This window comes from Syngnathus acus, chromosome 4 (assembly GCF_901709675.1).
Source record: "Syngnathus acus chromosome 4, fSynAcu1.2, whole genome shotgun sequence".
Classification (NCBI taxonomy): domain Eukaryota; kingdom Metazoa; phylum Chordata; class Actinopteri; order Syngnathiformes; family Syngnathidae; genus Syngnathus; species Syngnathus acus.
Window position 1 is genome coordinate 12,411,371 of NC_051090.1, and position 19,462 is coordinate 12,430,832.

A 19,462-nucleotide genomic window follows, 5' to 3' on the forward strand; every position below is an offset into this window, starting at 1 on the left:
AAGGAATGCATCAAGGTAGTGTTGCGTTCAACTTTCATACACAAACAGAACTTTATTTCTTTCAACAAGCAAATTTCAAATGAGTGTTTTAAAGCTTACATATCACATTTATAAATTCTTCAGCTTTACTGATTCAGTTGTGGTCTATCTAAAGTGGTACCGCGATGCTTTTGTCTGAATTCATCTTTTTGATAGCATCACAGGTCCCTCTTTTATACTTGTTCTGAGGCGCTCAGAGCAAGCTGTTTTGGTGCGGTCTCTTTAAATGCAAATGAGATACTGGTCACCCACCTGCGTGAAGCACCCCACTCCCTCCAGGCCACAAGATGTGCACCTCCCTTTCCGATCGAACATATTTGTACATTTTTAGCAGTTAGTTTACTTACGGCGCAAACTTTTTGATTGATGAAAAGATGTCAACGGCAGTAGACTTGTCCATACAACCATACATAACATGTAACAAAATAAATCCGCTCACAATATTTATGAACACGCCTTGTAAACAAGCACTGCAGTCAAGTTAACCAGTAAGCTAATGCTAGCGTTAGCAATAAGCTAACAAATGCATTCAACACATTGTGTTCCCCAGGACAATACAGCACCTTCGATGCAATTCATGATACAACAACTCAAAATACACCCACAAGAAGTGAAAACAGAGCGCACAGCTCTAAAATCAGCAGAAAGACTGACGCTAATACTATCAATACAAGGGCATCATAGAATATGAAAGTGAAATAGTTTATTATTTTTGTGTCATCTCAACCTTACCACTTTACTGTGTCTGTCGTTTCCATAGATTGAAGGAATTGAACCATCAACAAAACAAAGTCTTTCGGCGAATCCCTCTCTATACTGACAAAAGATTTCTGAAACACTCGTCCTTGAACAAGCAGAGACTCACTGCTTGAGAAATGAATTTTGACCAGGCACTGCTTTGAGGTTCTGATGCTGGGGCAAAGAGTTGTGTGGATTGATGCATCTAATAACAGAACATTTTGATCTTCCTACTTCGGCATCCTTGAGTTGCTTGGACTACATAAGTCTCTTCGAGTAATAAAGATGGCGGATTTGCGAAACCATTACCTTTTGGTAGTCCCTCCCCAAAGGATGTGACGTAATAGATAAATACATAATAGAAAATTGAGAAAACTGAACAGAGTAAAAAATAGCAAAAAAAGTGGATTTTCCATGATATGACTCCTTTAAGACGAAAACATCTGAGTTCCATAAAACTACATTGAACAAATTGGATTTTTTTCCCCAAAATAAAGCAATTTGAAATGCTTTCATTTGAAATTTAAAAGGATCACCTGATAAATTGTTAAATCGAACAACTGCATCCAAGTACCGTATTTTCCGAACCATAAGGCACTTCGGGTTGAAAGGCGCAGACTCAATTGCGGGGTCTATTTTGTGTTTAATTTACACATAGGGCGGGCGCACCGCATTATAGGGCGCATGCATGCCATGATTTACGGTAAACTAAAGAAACGTCACGGGAGCAAGACAGTGAGTTTGTTTGTACTTTTTAACCATGTACTCTATTGTACTCACGTTATTGTTAATTGATATTCATACGCAAATCCGTCCATGTCCTCATCTTCTGTATCCAAATTAAACAGTTGGGCAAGTTCGCCATTAAACATGCCAAGTTCCTTCTAATCGTTGTCACGTTGCTCTTCTGCAATGATCCTGGCTTTCAAGAAAGCTCTAATTGCGCCTCGTAAACATGTCTCGCTGTCTGTCATTTTAGAAGGTCCTAATGCTGTTTTCTTTGCACAAACAATATTATTTATTTATCAATGGCGGCACGTACTCTACATGTTACGTACAGTTCTCTTGACTGTTTTTTGCCCCGATCTACATAAAACGTAGTGTCCTCTGATTGGTTCATCCGATCTTCATATTACGCCTATATAATACGGACACCACACAAAACAACTATACAGATTTCGGAATTTGGTCCACACAAAAGGCGCACGTTCGTTTTTTGAGAAAATTTAAGCCTTATGGTGCAGAGAATACGGTACATACTATATGCATGTATATATCCATGTACAAAGCATATCGGTCTTTACCGGTATGCGTGTATCAGTACCCAAGTAGTTGAAATGCAGAATGGAGCGGTGAAAATATTGGCCGACAATAAATAAATAAATTAAGAAGAGTTTGCGGAGCAAAAGAGCAGTTGGACGGTTGCCACTTTGGCTTTTCTTTGGTATCTGTGTTGCCTGTCTTCTTCTTAGCGGTCGCCAACGCAGGCCAAGGGAGGCTTATGCAAAGTCGAGTGTTGGCACATTGTGATAATGAGCTTCAGCTTTTAATGTGCTGGATGGGAGCTTCATGCTAACATCAGGATTATTCAGTCCTCCTCAGCCACCTGAACCACCGGCAAATCATTCTTCTCGCCAACCCTAATTAGCGCTGCCTCAAGAACTTGCTTGTTGCTAGCGAACGCACAGGGACCCTTTTGTAGACTGCTAGCATGAAGCTCCTAGACCAGCGACAGGAAGTCATGACCAGAGTACTCTTAAATGAGCCATTGACAAGGGTTGCGGCAGGTTTCAAAGGTGTGTCCTTAACCACGGCAACCGTGGAGTCCTCGCCATGAAACTAGAACTCAACCTTGCAAGCGGGGAAGGTTTCTTCCTGCATGGCCACGGTGCTGTTGCTCCCCAACACTGTGATTGACAGCCGCTTTTGTTGCTCGCGGGTGTCCTGGTACCACTCGTGCATGGCCACAGAATCGAATGTCGGGATCAGCGTAACCTGGGGAGGTGGATCAATCAGAAGGTTCTCCAGTCAACACAAGTAAACCACCACAGCGTCCGCTCACCTGTGCGTCAGGCCAGCTGCTCTTTCCGTCAAGCAGAGCGTCCAGGATGCTTCTCATGGCCGCCGCCTTGACACGCTCCTCACCGCTCACCACGTAATAGGAAGCGCGGAGGCGTCGGAAAAATTCTGCGTCAACTGTGGATGAGGCAGACCCGGACGGCAGGTAGGCTAGGTCGACGTGGACAGCAGAAGTTCTGGACACTGAGCAAAGATGTGAACATTTTCAACGGATTGGATGCCAATCTTACAGAATGCCGAGCCCTGAGGCAAAATGGCTAACAAGATCCGATGGCGCTTGCTCACCTGACACCGAAGATTTGGCACTTGCATTTCGTGATCCGCCCAGCAAAATCTGGGCAGATACTTTATTGTAAAAGGCGGGGCCCGATTTAAATGCCGCGGCGCTACCGGCCCTGGACTTGACATTGTGGACCGCTAGGCTTCCCGAAGAGCCTCTTTGCAGGGTTCCTGCTGTTTTCTTGGTTTTGCTGACATAAATCTTTTGGTCCTTGATCGAGACATCGACGTCTGCCATGCAAGCTTCAGGGTGCGTAGGTAACGGCGGCGAGTCCTTGATGGGGGCCGATGGCGGGTCGGGCGAGAAACGCCGAGCCGGAATGAAGGCAAGGCTCACGTCAGGAGGCCCAGGATAGAGGGTACTACTGGAGCCGTCGTAAGAGTCCGTGGCCAAGGGAGAAAATTCCTCTGCGGCCATGAGGAGAGAGTCATTGGCTGATGTGGGCAGGATTTGCTGGCCCATGCCACTGCCCTGCTCCTGGGAGGACGGCGGAGAGATGAGAAGCTGATGCTGGTTCTCGGATGCTTCTGCGTGTTGGTGCTGGAACTCGCAAGGCGATACCAAGCACAAATCGACGCCGTCCTTTGATCCGAGTACGCAGCCATCATTGAACGACGGGGCAAAATCCTGACTCCGCTCGTGATACGAATCGGCCAAACGTCCGTCGAAGCGGAAGTCTGTCGACGAGTCCGTTTTCGGCTTTCGTTCCGAGGACATCGAGAGGGTATCCTCAGCTTCAGTCATCCCGGTGGAAAGAGAAGGTGACGTGGGTAAGGAGTGTGGAATGTTTCTGTCCGTGTGAGTGGACTGCTTGTTCTGAGTCATGAGGGATCCTTCCACGAAAGGGCTGCAGCTGCTCAAGTCCAGATTGGGAAGTCTTTGAGCTTGATGATTTTCTGAGAGTGCACAAGCTTTCGAGTTGACAGAGGAATCCTTATGAGCAAAGGCCTCAGTTCCATGGGGCTTTTTTCTGGCACTGTCACTGGTAGTTTGGATCCAGTTCCTGTTCCCATCTTCAGCGGTCAAGTCCCGTTTGTCCCCCTCTAAATGAGCTTTTGTCACTTGGTTCGAAGTGCCAATCTTCAGACTACCGACTGAGAATTTTTTCACTTCACCCACTTTCGGAACTGATGCCACCATTTTCTTGTCGTCCTTCTTCCTGTAAATTTTGGCTTCAGCTCTGTTTTCTCTCTTTGTTGTTGGACTGTTTTTCAGACTTTCCTTCTCTTCTTTCTTAACAGCAGTAGCATTCCCCCTTTCGTCCTTCTTTTTCACTTCCTTCTTTGAGGTGAGCATCTCTGATGGCTCTTTTTTTTGTCCCAAAGCAGCCTCTCCTACGGCTTTTGGCTTTGGTTTCACCTCCTGTTTTTTCACAGCAACTCGCCCACTTTTGTCCTTCTGTGAGGCAACGACAAGTCGCATGTCTCTGGACTTGAGGCTTTCTCGACTCTCGGCATGCTTTGGCAACTTGTCGATTTTGGATGTTTCCAGGTCCTTTGAACTGAGCACAGGAACACTGAGAAAATCCAAATGTTTGAGTCTTTCAAGTCCATCCAGGATTTTGGCCTGGGGCGTGCATCCCGGGAAAAGGACACGGACGATCTTCTCTCGATTGCTGAAGGGATGCCAGACCAGCAAAGCACAAATGGAAGTGAGGCATGCTAATTGAAGATCTGAGCTCTTGATGGAACTTTTGGGCACGGTGTGCAGCAAGTCATCTAATTCTTTACTGCCGCTCACTGGGTTCAAAGGGTACAACTCCAGTCGGCCAACCCCCATCTTGTGGAACAAGACAAGCGGCTGGATGGAGGGCCCGTTGGACCGGCACAAAGGTTGTGCTTTGAAAGAGAGTTTTTCGAAGTGCTCCAAGATCTGCGCACCCTGATCGCCACTGCGGAGCTCACTGGGATCTCCCCGGCTACCCTTCAGTTTTTCCGGGATATTAAGAAAAATCACTCCAATCTCCGGGGAGATGAGCTTTTTCATCCAATCCTCTTCAAGCTGACCTTCAGCTAAGGTGCTGTCCTGCTCGGCAACTTTTCTCAGTAGCAGACTGTTCAGCCCAGGGAGATTGTCCATTCCGACATGCGTTACAAGGACAGAGTCAATTCTGTCCAGATGTCGAACGAGTTTCCAGAAGCAGGCGCGGGGGTCCGAGCCTCCGTTTACTAAGACATTGAACCCATTCACGGCAAAGAAGGCACAGTCCCCCATCCCAGCAGGGAAGATGTAGCAACACGGCCGAGAAAGTTTCAGGAATCCCACGGTATTCGGGGGCTCCAGGAGCTCAAAGGGTGACTCTGGCTCCAGTGACTCCGAGAGGTACTCTGTGAACTCTTGCAGACCCTCCATCTGAGGCAGGAGCAGGGGAGGGTTCACTTGAATGTTAAGGAATTCTTGGAGGTTGTGCTCCTTGAACAAGGGGTCCCTCCAAAGGCCCACATTTGGACAGCTGAGGGTCAGAGTCGCCTTTGCCATCGGGTCCATTGAGTTCCACAAGAGACCAACCTAGAAACAATGTGACCAAAAAGAACATGTGACAGCGTATTGTTCACTTTCTTTCTATTGTGATCTTGCAGACTAGAGCCGGTCGAGAGTATCACGCAAGCCCAAACGAAGCATGTCTAATGTGGTGGTGGCAAGTGACCTGAGCAGCTGACTGCAATCCACAAATGAGCGTGAAGGCCTCACAAGGCAGCAATGTTACAGGCTAACTAACCTCTTCATCAGCACAGATCCGGATCAAGTCACCAAGGGAGAAGAAGCCTTTCTGCAGCACCATGTCTCCGCTTTCCTCCACACACTGGCCGGCCAGAACCAGCAGTTTGTGTCCAGAAGGCTTGCACAATAGACGTCGTACCTACGCACAGAAAACTGACTTTGTTTGAAATGTTAAGCACAACAACAAGAATCTTTAAGCGGTCTCACCTCCGAGCAGACGAGGTCATGAGCTGGATTCAACACTACTTGCACTTCCAGAATGTCTCCACGGTGCTTCAACGTCCGCTGACCTGTGACCAAAAAAACAACAACACGTTGAGATCCATCCATCCATCCATCCATCATCTGACCATAAACCCCCCAACATGTGGTGAAGAGACCTCATCTTGGTAAAGGTCAGTTTGAAAATCGTTAAAACAAATGAATCTTCGTGATACTTTGGGGTGAAACATCGCTTACAGTGGTTCTGCTTAGTAGAAACGTGACAAAATCGGAGGAGCCTCGTAATAGTCACTTTGCACATTGCACAATCATGTTTGAGCTTCTCACCGGGGATCACCTCTGACAGGAAGGCTGAGTGTCGGGACACGAAGAGCTTCAGCTGCTGGTCCAGAACGGCCAGTTTCATTGGGACACACCAGCAGCGCACGCCTGGAACGTGTATACACGCACAGACACGCTTTATTCATAGAAAGAAGAACAGACTCACTCATCTTATGTTAGGAACCCAAAGCATGTGATATCATTCTCATGATGCACTGTAACAAACAACCATGACTTGAGTGTATTCTGATAGGCAAACAGGAAATAATTGAATACATTTGTTAGTGTGCATGCCCTTAAGTTCAAGTGACCGGACACGCGCCTTTCGCCCTATATCTGGTAGGAACACGTAACCGAAAGTTCTGCTCGTTCGTGTGACGCCAATTTGACCTCACTTCAACCGGAAAAAAAATGTGCTCATCCATGTTTTTGCCACATGTGTTGTAGAAAACCTGGACAAGAGTAGACTTTTAATTCCCCAAGACGTAAGCAGCCTGTGATGATCAGGAACGGAAAACGAATCAATGTAAAATCGAATTGAAAATACGCTCCGTTGAGAAACTCTTTCTGCAAACTCGTAATACTGTACTTGGTACGCTCCTCGCTCATGCCTGACCCTAACTTCCCGGTCTGGGTGGCGAAAAAACTTTGCATTAACTCACCCGACTCGATCTGTACCAACAACCGCTCAAGGTGCCCCCTGGCCCGCAGCGCCCCGACCATTCCGACCACCACCAGCATTGAGTAATCCGCCGACGCGGAGGCCGAAGCAGAACCGCAGCCAACTCCCCGTCCTGCCGCCATCATTGCATCATGGCCAGTCCAGTGGAGACTTCGCCACATTAACGCTCAGGACACGCCCCTCCCGCCACGTCAAGGGCGGGCAGGAGGAAGAATGGGACCAATTGGCAAAGGCACGTGAGTAACCGCGACAAAAGATGACCAATGAGAAGCGAGTGGTGAGTTCAGTATTTTACACAGATAGCAAAACCACTTGCAAAGTCAACAAAACTTATTTCCTATCATTGTCACGTATTTTTGTAACAAAAATGTTAGTTTGATGAACGCTAAGATAAAAGTGGCCCATAGTCTAATTTAGTCGTTGTCGACTGCTTCCTTCCTTCCTTCCTTCCTTCCTTCCGCAGTTAGATTATGCTAGAAGCAGAACCAACTTCTATCGCCCGCCTACTCTCGACCACCGCGTGAACGCAGCCCGACGACTCGGCCAACATGGCGGCGCTCGAATACGACCGAAATGGCAAATGTGCCTTCTTTGTGGACAAAAAGAAACGTTTTTGTAAAATGGTCGTCGCCAAAGGCCATAAGTTTTGCGGAGAACACGCCAACATGGACACGAACGTCTACGTAAGTTGGATGCGTTTTCAAAGTGCTTATGGAAAATATTGACAATCATAAGATGACGTTCAAGCAACACATCGAAAGATGAACAACACGGTGGACGAGCGGTTAGCACAAACGCTCACGAAGTTCGGGGATTTGAGCAATCCTGTGTGTCAATGGACCGGCGACAAGTGCAGGGCGTACCCCGCCTCACGCTCAAAGTCAGCGGGCACTGACTCCAGCTCACCCACCATCTGACAATTAAGATAAAAATCTGACTGAATGGACTGGCTGAATACATATACATTTGAATATGTAAATGTTTAACCAGTACACCAGCTTAAACTGGCGAATACAGATAGGCGTCTTTAGTCATTTGTTGTGAAAGGTCAGCTAATGGTGTTGAGCTGAAATATTTTGAAAAATACATTGGGTAGGTTTCTGTGGAAAAAAATGAAGGAAAGAATCCCATAACCTCTGCATTGTGTTCAAAACAAAGTACCACTGTCATATTTCAAGATTCAAGAGTTTTTATTCGCCATGTTTGAGCGTGCCAAACAAGGAATTTGACTTCGGTAAAACACACCCTCTGTTCAACATATAGGTGACTAACAACACTCAGGACATGTGAATAATGGCAAAAACAGTGTAGACAAATACAAAAGGTGTGAAGAGCAGGATGTTATTGCACAGTAATGCCTCTGAGACTCTATGAGTGGTGTGAGTTCATCAGAGCAACAGCCTGGGGGAAGAAGCTGTCTCGGTGTCTGCTGGTTTTGGCGTACCGAGCTCTATTTAGGGCAATGATTATGATTGGCCCCCTCTACTCCATTCTGTGTTCCCTGTTCTAGGAAGAAGGCTGCTGCAGGAGAATCGTCTGTCCACTCGACCCCAAACAGTGAGTGACACCAACTTTTTTGAATTTACACATGTAGAGTCCGTCAGGGTTTGCACCGCTTTGCATTGTGGGTAGGAGCAGACCTGTTGAAGTCATCGCTGCGCGATCGCTGTATGAAGCACGCCAGCAGAACTCCAGATGGTGAATTACAAGTTGTCAAACTGAATGCAAGCTCAATTTATGTTGTTTGTTTTGGGTGTGGTCAGTACGGTCAGCAAAGACAATCTGTACAAACACTTGAGGAAGTGCAACTCTCGCGACAAAGCAAAGCCGGTGAGCGATTAGCCTAATTTTTTTTTTGGCACTCTCACATGGAAGCGATGAACATGCTTGCCGTTCTCCTCAGGTTTACTATGTGGAAAACATCAACGCCGGCTCAGCCGACAACACAGAACACTCGCTCCAAGAGGTGATGCCTGCCTTGATTTCATTCTGGACTGTTTCAATGGTAATATTAGTGCCCACACCCACAGGCAACTTTGTGTGAGAGAAGCGCCACCCAATTACAACACCTGCTGGACAAACTGGACTCTGCTTCGAGAGGTGACTGCGCTCAGCTTCACGCGCGTCTGACTGACGACCCGTCTCACAGGTGATCCGTCCCCGTCTGACGCCGATTGTGGTGTCTGAAGGTCTGCCATGTGAGCCGGAAGAGCTCGTTATGTCGCACGGTGTTCTCCAGGAGGTAATCGATAATCCCAAGAATGGCGATTCCGCCTGCAAACACCTGAAGCAGCAGGTAAAACCCGCCGGCCGGCTGGCCAGCCGCCCGCCCGCCCAGCCACGTCTAACCGTCCAACGTTTTCCCCGCAGTCTTCCATCTTGGGCCACCTGGAGGTGTTGGGGCTGCTGCGACGCGGCCACTGCTTTATAGAGTTCGGGGCGGGGCGAGGGAAACTGTCGCACTGGATCCTCCGGGCCCTGGAGGGCGACCGGCAAGAGCGCCTGCAGATACTGCTGGTGGAGCGGAGCAGCACCCGATTCAAGGCTAGGCAGCAAACTCGGTCCGGCCCCGTTGGAAACGGGGCAAAAGGGACTGTCGGTGGCTTCCTGCCCTGCGACCCCACCTAACCCAATGGAGCCCTTTTTCTCCGGTGTGTTCAGGTGGACGGTAAGCATCGGGAGGGCGACGTGGAGTTTGCCAGGCTGCAGATTGACATTCAGCACCTGGACCTGAGTAAGTCCCCGGCTGGAGCGATCCAGCTCGGTGGCACGATCCCACTCATGCGCCGGTGCTTGCCTCTGTTCCAGGTCAAATCCCGCTGCCTAAACACGGGCTGCCGCTGGTCGCCGTCGGGAAGCATTTATGCGGCGCGGCCACAGGTGAGAGTCGGGCTCGCCTTGCTGCGCGCCGCTCAGGGTGCTGGCTTTGTGCAATCTTTGGCCCCGGGCGCCTACAAAAGCGCAAGTCTCCGTGCTTCGTTTAGATCGAGTGTCTTGTGGTCAAGAGTTTTGCTTCAAGGAAGTTCTTATTGAACATTCTGGCCCCAATAGTCTGGCGCCCGAGGCTGAAGGTGGCCGGATTGGCTCAGCCTAATTTGACGTTAGCGATGTTCCCCTTCAGATCTGGCTCTCCGCTGTCTCTTCCAAAAACGGTTGGTGCAGGAAGCAGGCCGGCCCTCGAAATGCGACCCGGCGGCGTGCGATCCCAGTGGGGTCGCGGGCCTGGCGCTGGCGCTGTGCTGCCACCACCGCTGCGAGTGGCGTCACTACGTGGGACGGCGCTTCTTCTCAGATCTGGGTTTGGGGCCCGCCGAATTTTCGGGATTCTGCCGCATGTCCAGCTGGGCCACATGCGGCTCACGAGCGTCGTGTCAGACGGCGGAAGTAGCGCCAGGGTTAGCCTTTCTCACCTGGACGTGTGTGCGTGCTGGAGAAAAGAGTCGTTAGCCGGCAACTTTGCTTGTTTGCCTTTATTTCCCGTCGGCAGGTGGCTGTCGCCGGCTGAGCGCGAGCGGATTGGTCGCCGCTGCAAGCATCTGCTGGACGCCGGCAGAATGGAGTTCCTTCGCCGCCGAGGATTCTGTGGACGGCTAACGCGTTACGTTGACACTCAGGTGACCCCGGAGAATGTCCTGTTGACGGCCACGCCCCTCTCGCCTCCGTCTCCTCCCTCCTAATTGGCCTCGTCAAGCGCTCTCTTGCGGGCCTCCTGGATGTACGTCAGCATGAACTCTCGTCCGAACATCTCACGCTCCTCCTCGTCGACGGCGGCGGCCATCTCCAGCGTCAGCGGGTTGTCCCGGAAGTTAACAAACCTTCACACAAGAACAGCCGAGGCCTCCCATCACCGCTGGGCCCACACGCACGCCACGCAAAGCGTTGGACAAAAACATTGCGTGTTTCCTCACTTGATGAGCAAACTGAATGATCAGGAAGAGAAAAGTAAAGGAATATCGCGTTGACCAAATGATGGCCTTGCCCAAAGCAATCGTTTACGAGGCAAACAATTTGACCAAAACTTAAAGTTAGCGGTAGAGCGGGCGACTCCCAACCAGAAGGTCCGACCCTCAGCCACACGTGTCAAAGTGACACCGAAGCCCTGGCTGTCATCGAAAGGTGGCTGAGGAAGCGGGGTCAAGACAAGTCCAGCCCATTTAGCATTTGACAACGTCAACATTTTCACCACATCTAAATATCAACGTGATGTAAAACGTACTTCTTTGGTTGACTTACTTTAAGTCCAAACAATAAACTGAGTGCTGCGTCATGCTGCGTTCCCTTAATCTCATTTGAAAATAACCTTCCTATAAGTGAATTCTGTGTGCTATTTTCAAACTAGTAACTTCACACCTTTTCTCTTTGATGCTGCTATGCCAGTCGTAAGCAAATTGTCATTACCAGATAAGTCGAATGCCCTTCATGTACGCCGAGTTTTTGGAGACGAGAAAGTTTTGGATTGTATTCTAAGCCGTGAAATGCACGTGTCATGGCGGGGAACTCGATGTATTGAAGCTGCTGGGCTCGAGAAGGCAAGATGGCCATATGGGCGGTACAGCAGATTCTTTATGCCCGTGCACACGAGGCAGCAACCGAGCGGGTGACAGACTTAATCATCGCACCTCACAAGGACCCCGCAGTTCCTATGATTTTGTTGAGGCGCGTGCGAGAGGGCAGCCTTTACCTGAGGTTGTCCATCTTCTCCATGACGGGGGGGATGTCACTCAGCCGGTTACCACTCAGGACCAGCGTGTCCAGGCGGGACATCCTGCCCACACTTTCCGGAACTGTCTCCAGCAGGTTCCTCTGCAGCCAGAGGGCGCGCAGCTTCTGCATCCTGAAAGCGGAGGAAGAGGGAGGGGCGTGGTCGTTTGGCACGAACGGAGGCGTGGGCGTTTGGCACTAACATTGGCGTGGCCGTTTGGCACGATTGGAGGCGTGGCCATTTGGTGAGAACATTGGCATGGCCGTTTGGCATGAACGGAGGCATGGCCTCGTGCCCACCTGTAAATGTCTTGGGGCAGGGAGCGAAGGCGATTCCCCCCCATGTCAAGCCACTCCAGCGCCGGCATGCGCAGCAGGCAAGGCGGGATGGTGCCAAAGGCATTCATGGACAGGTCCACGCGAACCAGGCGCCTCAGCTGGCTCAGCTGGAAAGCAGATCGGAGCGGAAGAAAGGCCACATCGTTGATCTTGTGGCACCTCGCGCCACTGGGCCCACCCACGTTTCTAACACAAGACGACTTAGACTGTGCAATGCTGCGTCGTAAAGGGACCCTGACGAAGCTCCTGTGACATGAGAGTGTGAGTAGAGTTGGACGCTCTCTTTGTGAGTGTTGCTGCTCCATGCGTGGCAGTTGTCTCAAGGCGCTTTGCATGATGAGGCCAGTATTACTGCTTAAATATGCAATGTGGAATCCTCTCTCTTCTCTTTTTGGGGCTGGACTTTTTGCCCTTTGCCCGGAAGAGGCTGCGAGTCACCTCAGGGATGCTTGTACAAGTCACTAAGCTTCAATAAGGTGAAATGTGTCTTAGTTTAAATTCTAAAAGCTTGGGTTCTCTTTGAATTGCAGGAGTGAAAGCAGCCAGCTAACCTTTGGCAGGCCGGTCACGGCTTTACCTTGTCCGGAAGCCGGTCCAGCTCGCGGTTGATGGCAAGTTCCAGCCTCTCAAGGCTCTCGCAGTCTCCCAGTTCCTCCGGAACGAAGCGGACTTTGTTATAGCTGAGCAAAAGTTCCCGAAGTTGCGTCAAGCTGCCTGCGACACCACAACGTGCTGAAGTCACATATTTGGTTTTAGGGTCTACGTGTTCTGACAACCGCCCACCGATTTCTTTGGGGATCTCAGTCACTCCGTTCCGCGACAAGTCGAGGACCAGGAGATTGCTGAAGAGGGAGATGAAGCTCGGAATCTTCTGCAGTCCCGTCCGGTGGATGTGCCACTCTTGGACCTGACTCAGCCGCACCAGGCAGCCCGGCAGCGCCTGGACAGGCACGTCACAAAATCAATTTCAAAGGTTCACCTCAGGGGAGGGAATACTTTGTGGTCGCTAAGGATAAAAGTACTGCTCCGACTGCTTTACGTACTGGGAATCTAAAAGTATAGACGTTGAAGTGTACTTAAGTGCCACAGTCCAAAATAATTTGGGCTGTCAATCAGGGCAGTAAATGGCTGTTCCTTCTGCCTTACAAGACGCATCTTAACTGCGTTTGAATTTCTCTCTCTCGATTACATTGTATTGCCTATTCGCGGACGTTGGGGGGGTGGAGCAGGAGGCTAACAGCAGAAAAAAGTACTTAGTAAGTACAGACACCCGAAACCCCTACAAGAGTTTGGCAAGAAACCATTTGTGTGCGGTTAAAATGCACCATTGTTGGAGTTCCGGCGTCAGCCTGACGGAGCGGTGACTTGACGAAGAACTCGCTCACCTTCCAGTCCTCCTGCTCCAGGCACAGAAGCAGCCGGCCATCTTGCATCTTCACTTTGTCTCGCAGGCGAGCCAGCGTGTGGCGCTCTTCCCAAACGTCCGCCGCAACCAATCTGTGGCGCATCACATGTCACGGCCTCCGTCCACATCTCAAACAAGCCCTGTGTCCAAATTGGCGGGCCGGGTTTTTGGCCACGGGACATCACAAATGCACGTTGGGGCCTGGTTCAAAGTGGCCGCGCATTATGCGGTCCACAGAGGAGGAGAAAAGGCCCAAAGACCCAGCCCTTTTCTAGAATTTGAAAATGATGTGCAGGCGAGTCGCGTTGCCGTAGCTGACGTCATGCAACCCAAAATACGGCTTTCGGACAACCTTTGGCATCCGTCTGTCTCGAGAGACAATGGTAGCGCCATGGAGCATGGAATCACTGGAGTAAAGTACAGCGTCTTGAGTGGCTCAGCAGTCGGATTCTGGCATGACAGTCTCTCCCACAAGCCGGACATACGAATTGAGTTGGTTGCTCTTGGGCCTGAGCTTCCTGTCTCTGTTTCCTGCGTTCACACTTGCTTTCCAAATGCTGGATTATTTTTTCCTCGCCTTTCCTGACTCCTTCATGAATGGCTTGGCACCAGGACTTACGATCCATCGCTTGAAGTTCCCAATTATTCGTGTCGATACCTGTAAGGACCATGTCTCTTTGACACGCATCCAGCTCAGTGGCCTAGTGGTAGAGTGTCCGCCCTGAGACTGGAAGGTTGTGGGTTCAAACCCCGGCCGGGTCATACCAAAGACTATAAAAATGGGACCCATTGCCTCCCTGCTTGGCACTCAGCATTAAGGGTTGGAATTGGGGGGTTAGATCACCAACTGATTCCCGAGCGCGGCACCGCTGCTGCTCACTGCTCCCCTCTCCCCCAGGGGATGGATTAAAATCACACGGGGATGGGTTAAATGCAGAGGAAAATTTCACCACACCCAGGTGTGTGTGTGACGATCATTGGGACTTTAATCTTTAATCTTAAAGCGCAGCATTCATTTCTTCGAGAAAAAAGAAATGGTTGTATAAATTTCCTCATGATTCTCTTGGTTGCTCGGCTTCCAGTCGTGTGTATGTTCGATTTTGTTTGATCTCAGGATTTTCTGTACAGGTGAGTAGGAGCTGAGGAAATATTTGTTTTCAAGACGGACCTTTCAAGAAAAAGCGCACCTTGTGACTCTGGCTCGGCCACCGGCATTTCTGACTGACTGCCATCAAGACGGAAGATGTGCACTGCTCCTCGCTTCCTTGCTCAGCCCACACAGGTGACGACTAGCTAGCGTTGACTAGCTGACGCAGCTAGCAAAAAGAGGAATAACAGACCCCCCCCAACGTCCCCAATGCACCGGCTTCCATCAACTTTGAGGGTGGCAGGGAGCTGGAGCGAGCGTATTCTCCCAGTTGACCTTGGACTATGCCCTGGACCGGTCGCGAGTTCATCACAGACACTGATGACCATTCCGTCACTGAAGGAGTGCGCAAACTCACAGACCAAAGAATGACGTGGTCAAAGGTGTGTGGCCAAAATTATTATCTTAGCTTGACGGCCAACAGCATCATGTGGCGACAGTCTCACCTGCTGCGTGGCTTCCTTCTCTGGTTGTTGTGATTCTCCTGAATTTTCTGGATCTTGGTCTCCCACAAGGTCTTCATGGTGCTGACCGAGGCGCTCGCCAAAATGGCCGCCATATGATGTCACAGCGTGACAACTGGGACCCTGCTGGCAGCCATCTTGTGCCGTCACAAAATTGCATGGCAGCAGGAGTGTTGGGTACTTTGCTTAGCAGATCTCTCTCGTCATCTCTATATTAGCTTAGCATAGCTGCATGTGTACATTGGTACTTAAACGTTAGCATTGGCTTAGCATAGCTGCATGTGTTGGTATACATTGGTACACAAACATTAACATTGGCTTACTATAGCAGCATGTGGTCTACATTGGTGCGTAGAGGTTAACTCGGGACAGCAGTGTGTGCTGCTCTTGGTTAATAAGTCATAGTTGTGAGGTGTGTGTTGTATTTTGAGAAGGCAGAGGTGTTCGTAAACGTGTTTGTTTGCAATGTTGCTCACCTCGTTTGCGCTCTTCAGCTGATCACAAGCTAAGCTAAATTTAGCTACTAGCAAGGTCACTTGAGCTCTCAAAAAAGGAAACGCTTGCAGTTGTTGCAGTGTTCCACCAAATGGCACTGTGGCTCACATGTAAAAATGACCTGTGCTTGTTTGCGCACATCAACTTGATTCAAAGAGCAACCGAAAAGATGTATGACCATTTATTTGTTTCTATTTTAATACAAGAGTGTGCCGGCTCGTCCCGAGACGAACTGAGGCAGTAACAGAGCGTAACAAGAAACGCGCCACCGATAATCACATCACAAGATCAAATGACTGCCTTCTGAAAGGGACAGTGTCAGTCATCTGGGAGTGGGAGTGGCCAGTGGAGGGTGACCTCTCTATTCAGGCACTCCTTTTTTTCTGTCTGTCAGGAAGGCCATTGAGGCGGAGCAACTTCCTCACGATGATGTTCGGGAGGGAGACAGCGATTCACTTAAGGTGCAGCAGCATGCTGGCTGGATTCTGCAGGAAGTCTCGCCACATGTTGGAGAAGCGACACATGGTGGCGCCGTCGATGATGCGGTGGTCGGCCGACCAGCTGACATTCATGATGTGAGCACGGGTCACGTGACCGGAGACGTCGAAGCGTGGCAGCACCTGACCACAAACGCACAGGAAGCGGTTCAGTACCCTGCAACGCCGTTAGAAGCTGGCTCCAACAAATGCGCCCACCTGGATTTTCCCCAGTGCCCCGATGGCGACCTCTGGCGGAAGGATGACAGGCTTGGCGTACGTCCCCCCGATCTGTGGACACGACACACCAGCCGTGTTTTGTTTGTTTGTTTGAGAGTTGACTTCAATAGCGGAAAGTGGCCACTGCCGTGTTGAAGGAACGCTGGCTGGCCGACTCACCGATCCAATGTTGGACAAGCTGAAGGTTCCTCCGCTCAGGTCCGCTGTTCCCAGCTGGCCGGCGGCGCCAAGCTCCTGGAGCCGGTTAAGTTCCTGCGCCACTTCCAGGATGCTGAGCAGCTGCACGTTCTTCACGGTGGGAACCAGCAGACCAAGGCTTGTGTCCATGGCCACGCCGATGTTATGGGATGCCTGGCGACACGTCACCACACCACACGCTGACAACGTTGCCACGTGACGTCAGCTAGTGGGCCTCACCTTGTATGTGATGTTCTGGCAGGACTCATCCAATGAGGCGTTGAGGATGGGAAAACGGGTGAGGCAGAGGGAGGCGGCCTGAGCCAACGAGGGTGCAGCATTAACAGACACGTCAGTGAAAGGGATCAGAAACAAAGAGTGCAGAACAGGTGGCGAGTGTCAAATGAAGCGACCCTGAGCTGTCGGACTGTCTGATAAAACCGCTGTGACATCACAATCAGGCCCATTGACATCGTCAACTGGTGGTGGCGGCGCCGCCACCCTAACCCAGCAGCGAGGAACTCTTAAGGCACAGCTACGACGAATGGAGCAAACCTTAATGAAGAAGGGCATGTAGCTGAGTTTGAGCCCGTGACCGCGGGCCTCGGTCTTCAGCTCGGCCCGGAGCGCCACCAGGCGGCTGAGGTCCACTTGCTCGCACAACCCCAAGTGAGGAATGCTAAGCGCTGCCATCATGCTCTTCACCATCGCCTTTTGGAAGCCTGCAAGGACAAAAATGCTAAGCTAGGTCACGCTAATGCTAGCACACACGGGATCAAACTTGACCTTTGAGCGGCTCGGTCACATCTTTGCCAGCCAGGTCGCGGAGGGATGCAGCAAGCGGCGGTGGCTTGGGGACCGGCGAGAGCGGGGACCGGTGGGGGCCGGTGGGAGCCGGAGAAGAAGTCCGGATCTCCCCAAAGGGACTCGGGGGCAAGATGGCTCCCGTTTGCTTAGCCAGGAAGTTGAGAATGTCCTCCTTCAGGATGCGTCCATCCTTTCCAGAGCCCACCACCTCGCTCAGCTTGATCTGAAGCAGAAGCGCAAGCCGTGTTCAAGCAACGCAACCGTGTTCAACTTTGCGAGGGGATTGAGGCTGAATTTGAAGCGTTTGAGTGCTGCGAATGCTAACGTTGTTCTCCATGGCGAGGCGTCTGACGGCGGGTGTAGCCTGGGTCTTGAGTCCCTTGATTTCCTGGTGGGTGTGTTCCTCTCGAGCCATGGCGGGCGTCTCTACCACGTCTTCTTCCTGGATCACATCTGGGCGGGGGCAACAAGTGTGTCAGCATTACATGCACGCACGCATGCACACACGCGGGCGTGGCAGGACCGCCTTGCGTTTTTTTTTTGTGTGGGCGCTAACCAAGCGCTGATAAACGCTGATGTTTGTTTTGCCGTTGTGGCCGTGCCAGTGCATTCATGTGCCAGTGCTTTCTGCTCTTCTGTGGCACGACTCGCTCATGCACTCACCTTCCGCTCTTCTAAAGGTCGCTGGAAAAACACCCAACTGTGGAACTAGACTCTAATCATCGTCGCACAGCCTCGGTTCAACGCACCCGAAGTGGACTCGGTCTCGATGTCCACCAACGGTTTGCCCACCAGGGCGATGTCGTCGGTGTCGTAGTAAAGTTTTGTGACGACGCCGTCGTATCGACTGGTGATGGTGACCGACGCCTTGTCGCTTTGCACCTCGCAGATGCTGTCAAACTGAGACACTCTGTCTCCCTCCTTCACGTACCTGCATGCACATAAACACGCGCACACCAGTGCCTTTCAGAAAACGCTCACTCCACAGGAAGCCAAGCGTCGGCGCCACTTCGGGAATCCTTTGCTCAACCCCCACTCCCAAAGCCCTGCAAAAGGACGTTGGAGCAACTATCTGAAAACCCTGCCGTAGTGATAAGCGAATGAGCAAAGGATTACCAAATGGCCTGTTAGGCGCTCTTGGACATACCACTCCTTCACCGTCACCTCCGTGATTCCCTCGCCGATATCAGACAGTTTGAACTGGACGACGGCTCTGTGACACGCTGCACGTTCGCGCATACAGAGACTGTCAGTAGCATCAGCAGTGGGCTCATCATCAGCGACAGCTCAAAAGGTGTCCAACCTGCAGACCCGTGCAGAGTACGGCCCAACATCTGGAAGCTTCTGCTGCACACCTGCAACTTCCTGTCCAATGTGGGGGTAGGAAGCAAGCGAAGCGTGGCAAGGCTCCGCGCCTCCTGTGCACTTGAACATCGCCGGCGGTACTGATGGATCAGCTGACGGGAAGACACACGTCAACAGTTTTCAAAAGCATCTGCCCTTCTCGTAGAGAAAGTCCAAGGTTAACGGACCATTTAAAGTCACAAGAGGAAGGCTGTCAATACATTTGATATGGATTGCATTCATCCATTTTCACACTTAGACATGGATTTAATTTGCCTGGACTCTTCATGTGTGTTGAATTAGTGTGACAAAGTTAAGGAATGTGTTTGGCTTCATCGACTTTCAGATGGTTGTCATTGTGATACAGTGAAACGAAGTCAGATTGATTAGTTCGCGGCTCATTCACCTTTCCACCATGCTGGGCTAGGCGAGCTACTGTAAGGGTCGCGGGACTCTCACTGTTTTGTGCTAGCATTAGCATTTATCCGGCAAGTCGTGGTGTGAAGTCGCGTCGCCAAACCTCAACGCGCTCGTCCGAGAAACGCTTCGACATCTGATGCCGTTTGTATTTTAAGGATTTTTTTTGTTCTTACCAATCTTCTATAGACCACGGAAGAGCCTCTTGCCATCGTCGCCATTTTTCTTGGTCGACGTCACGGATACACGCCCCGCAAGCCGCCAATCAACGTGCAGTGGCGTCACACGAGTGCATGGTCGCCATGATTCACCCCCCCCACTCCCCATAATCTGATGGAAATAGCCATCAATTATCTGATTTTTTTCAA

The 19,462-nt window shown here is 50.7% G+C and overlaps 4 protein-coding genes across 12 annotated transcripts; 1 reads left to right on the forward strand and 3 right to left on the reverse strand.

Moving 5' to 3' along the window:
* Positions 1-32: 32 nt before the first annotated feature.
* Positions 33-7,264, reverse strand: map1sa (microtubule-associated protein 1Sa). Of its 2 annotated transcripts, XM_037249297.1 has the most exons (8): positions 7,063-7,264; positions 6,407-6,508; positions 6,065-6,147; positions 5,856-5,996; positions 3,899-5,644; positions 3,142-3,835; positions 2,840-3,039; positions 33-2,772 (listed from the first exon to the last, which is right to left on the reverse strand). In XM_037249297.1, the coding sequence occupies exons 1-8, from the start codon at positions 7,241-7,243 to the stop codon at positions 2,617-2,619; spliced, it is 3,303 nt and encodes a 1,100-aa protein (XP_037105192.1). In that variant the 5' UTR covers positions 7,244-7,264; the 3' UTR covers positions 33-2,616. The 2 variants fall into 2 exon arrangements, with proteins under 2 accessions (XP_037105192.1, XP_037105191.1); XM_037249296.1 differs by having other exon boundaries at positions 3,142-5,644.
* Positions 7,264-11,349, forward strand: trmt13 (tRNA methyltransferase 13 homolog). 2 transcript variants are annotated; one of them, XM_037249472.1, is made up of 11 exons: positions 7,264-7,359; positions 8,593-8,639; positions 8,846-8,912; positions 8,986-9,048; positions 9,113-9,182; positions 9,272-9,378; positions 9,453-9,626; positions 9,744-9,816; positions 9,891-9,962; positions 10,204-10,477; positions 10,570-11,349. In XM_037249472.1, the coding sequence occupies exons 1-11, from the start codon at positions 7,339-7,341 to the stop codon at positions 10,757-10,759; spliced, it is 1,158 nt and encodes a 385-aa protein (XP_037105367.1). In that variant the 5' UTR covers positions 7,264-7,338; the 3' UTR covers positions 10,760-11,349. The 2 variants fall into 2 exon arrangements, with proteins under 2 accessions (XP_037105367.1, XP_037105366.1); XM_037249471.1 differs by lacking the exon at positions 7,264-7,359 and adding an exon at positions 7,519-7,765.
* On the reverse strand, positions 10,538-15,733 carry lrrc39 (leucine rich repeat containing 39). 6 transcript variants are annotated; one of them, XM_037249527.1, is made up of 8 exons: positions 15,615-15,733; positions 15,121-15,261; positions 13,508-13,619; positions 12,906-13,062; positions 12,700-12,836; positions 12,084-12,229; positions 11,764-11,916; positions 10,538-10,897 (listed from the first exon to the last, which is right to left on the reverse strand). In XM_037249527.1, the coding sequence occupies exons 2-8, from the start codon at positions 15,231-15,233 to the stop codon at positions 10,756-10,758; spliced, it is 960 nt and encodes a 319-aa protein (XP_037105422.1). In that variant the 5' UTR covers positions 15,234-15,261; positions 15,615-15,733; the 3' UTR covers positions 10,538-10,755. The 6 variants fall into 6 exon arrangements, with proteins under 6 accessions (XP_037105422.1, XP_037105420.1, XP_037105423.1 ...); XM_037249525.1 differs by having other exon boundaries at positions 15,121-15,275; XM_037249528.1 differs by having other exon boundaries at positions 15,121-15,264; positions 15,615-15,728.
* Positions 15,734-15,798: 65 nt separating this feature from the next.
* On the reverse strand, positions 15,799-19,379 carry dbt (dihydrolipoamide branched chain transacylase E2). 2 transcript variants are annotated; one of them, XM_037249437.1, is made up of 12 exons: positions 19,271-19,379; positions 18,637-18,790; positions 18,481-18,556; positions 18,083-18,264; positions 17,659-17,786; positions 17,420-17,556; positions 17,313-17,383; positions 17,082-17,248; positions 16,767-16,844; positions 16,509-16,700; positions 16,329-16,400; positions 15,799-16,253 (listed from the first exon to the last, which is right to left on the reverse strand). In XM_037249437.1, the coding sequence occupies exons 1-12, from the start codon at positions 19,313-19,315 to the stop codon at positions 16,086-16,088; spliced, it is 1,470 nt and encodes a 489-aa protein (XP_037105332.1). In that variant the 5' UTR covers positions 19,316-19,379; the 3' UTR covers positions 15,799-16,085. The 2 variants fall into 2 exon arrangements, with proteins under 2 accessions (XP_037105332.1, XP_037105331.1); XM_037249436.1 differs by having other exon boundaries at positions 17,313-17,556.
* Positions 19,380-19,462: the final 83 nt, after the last annotated feature.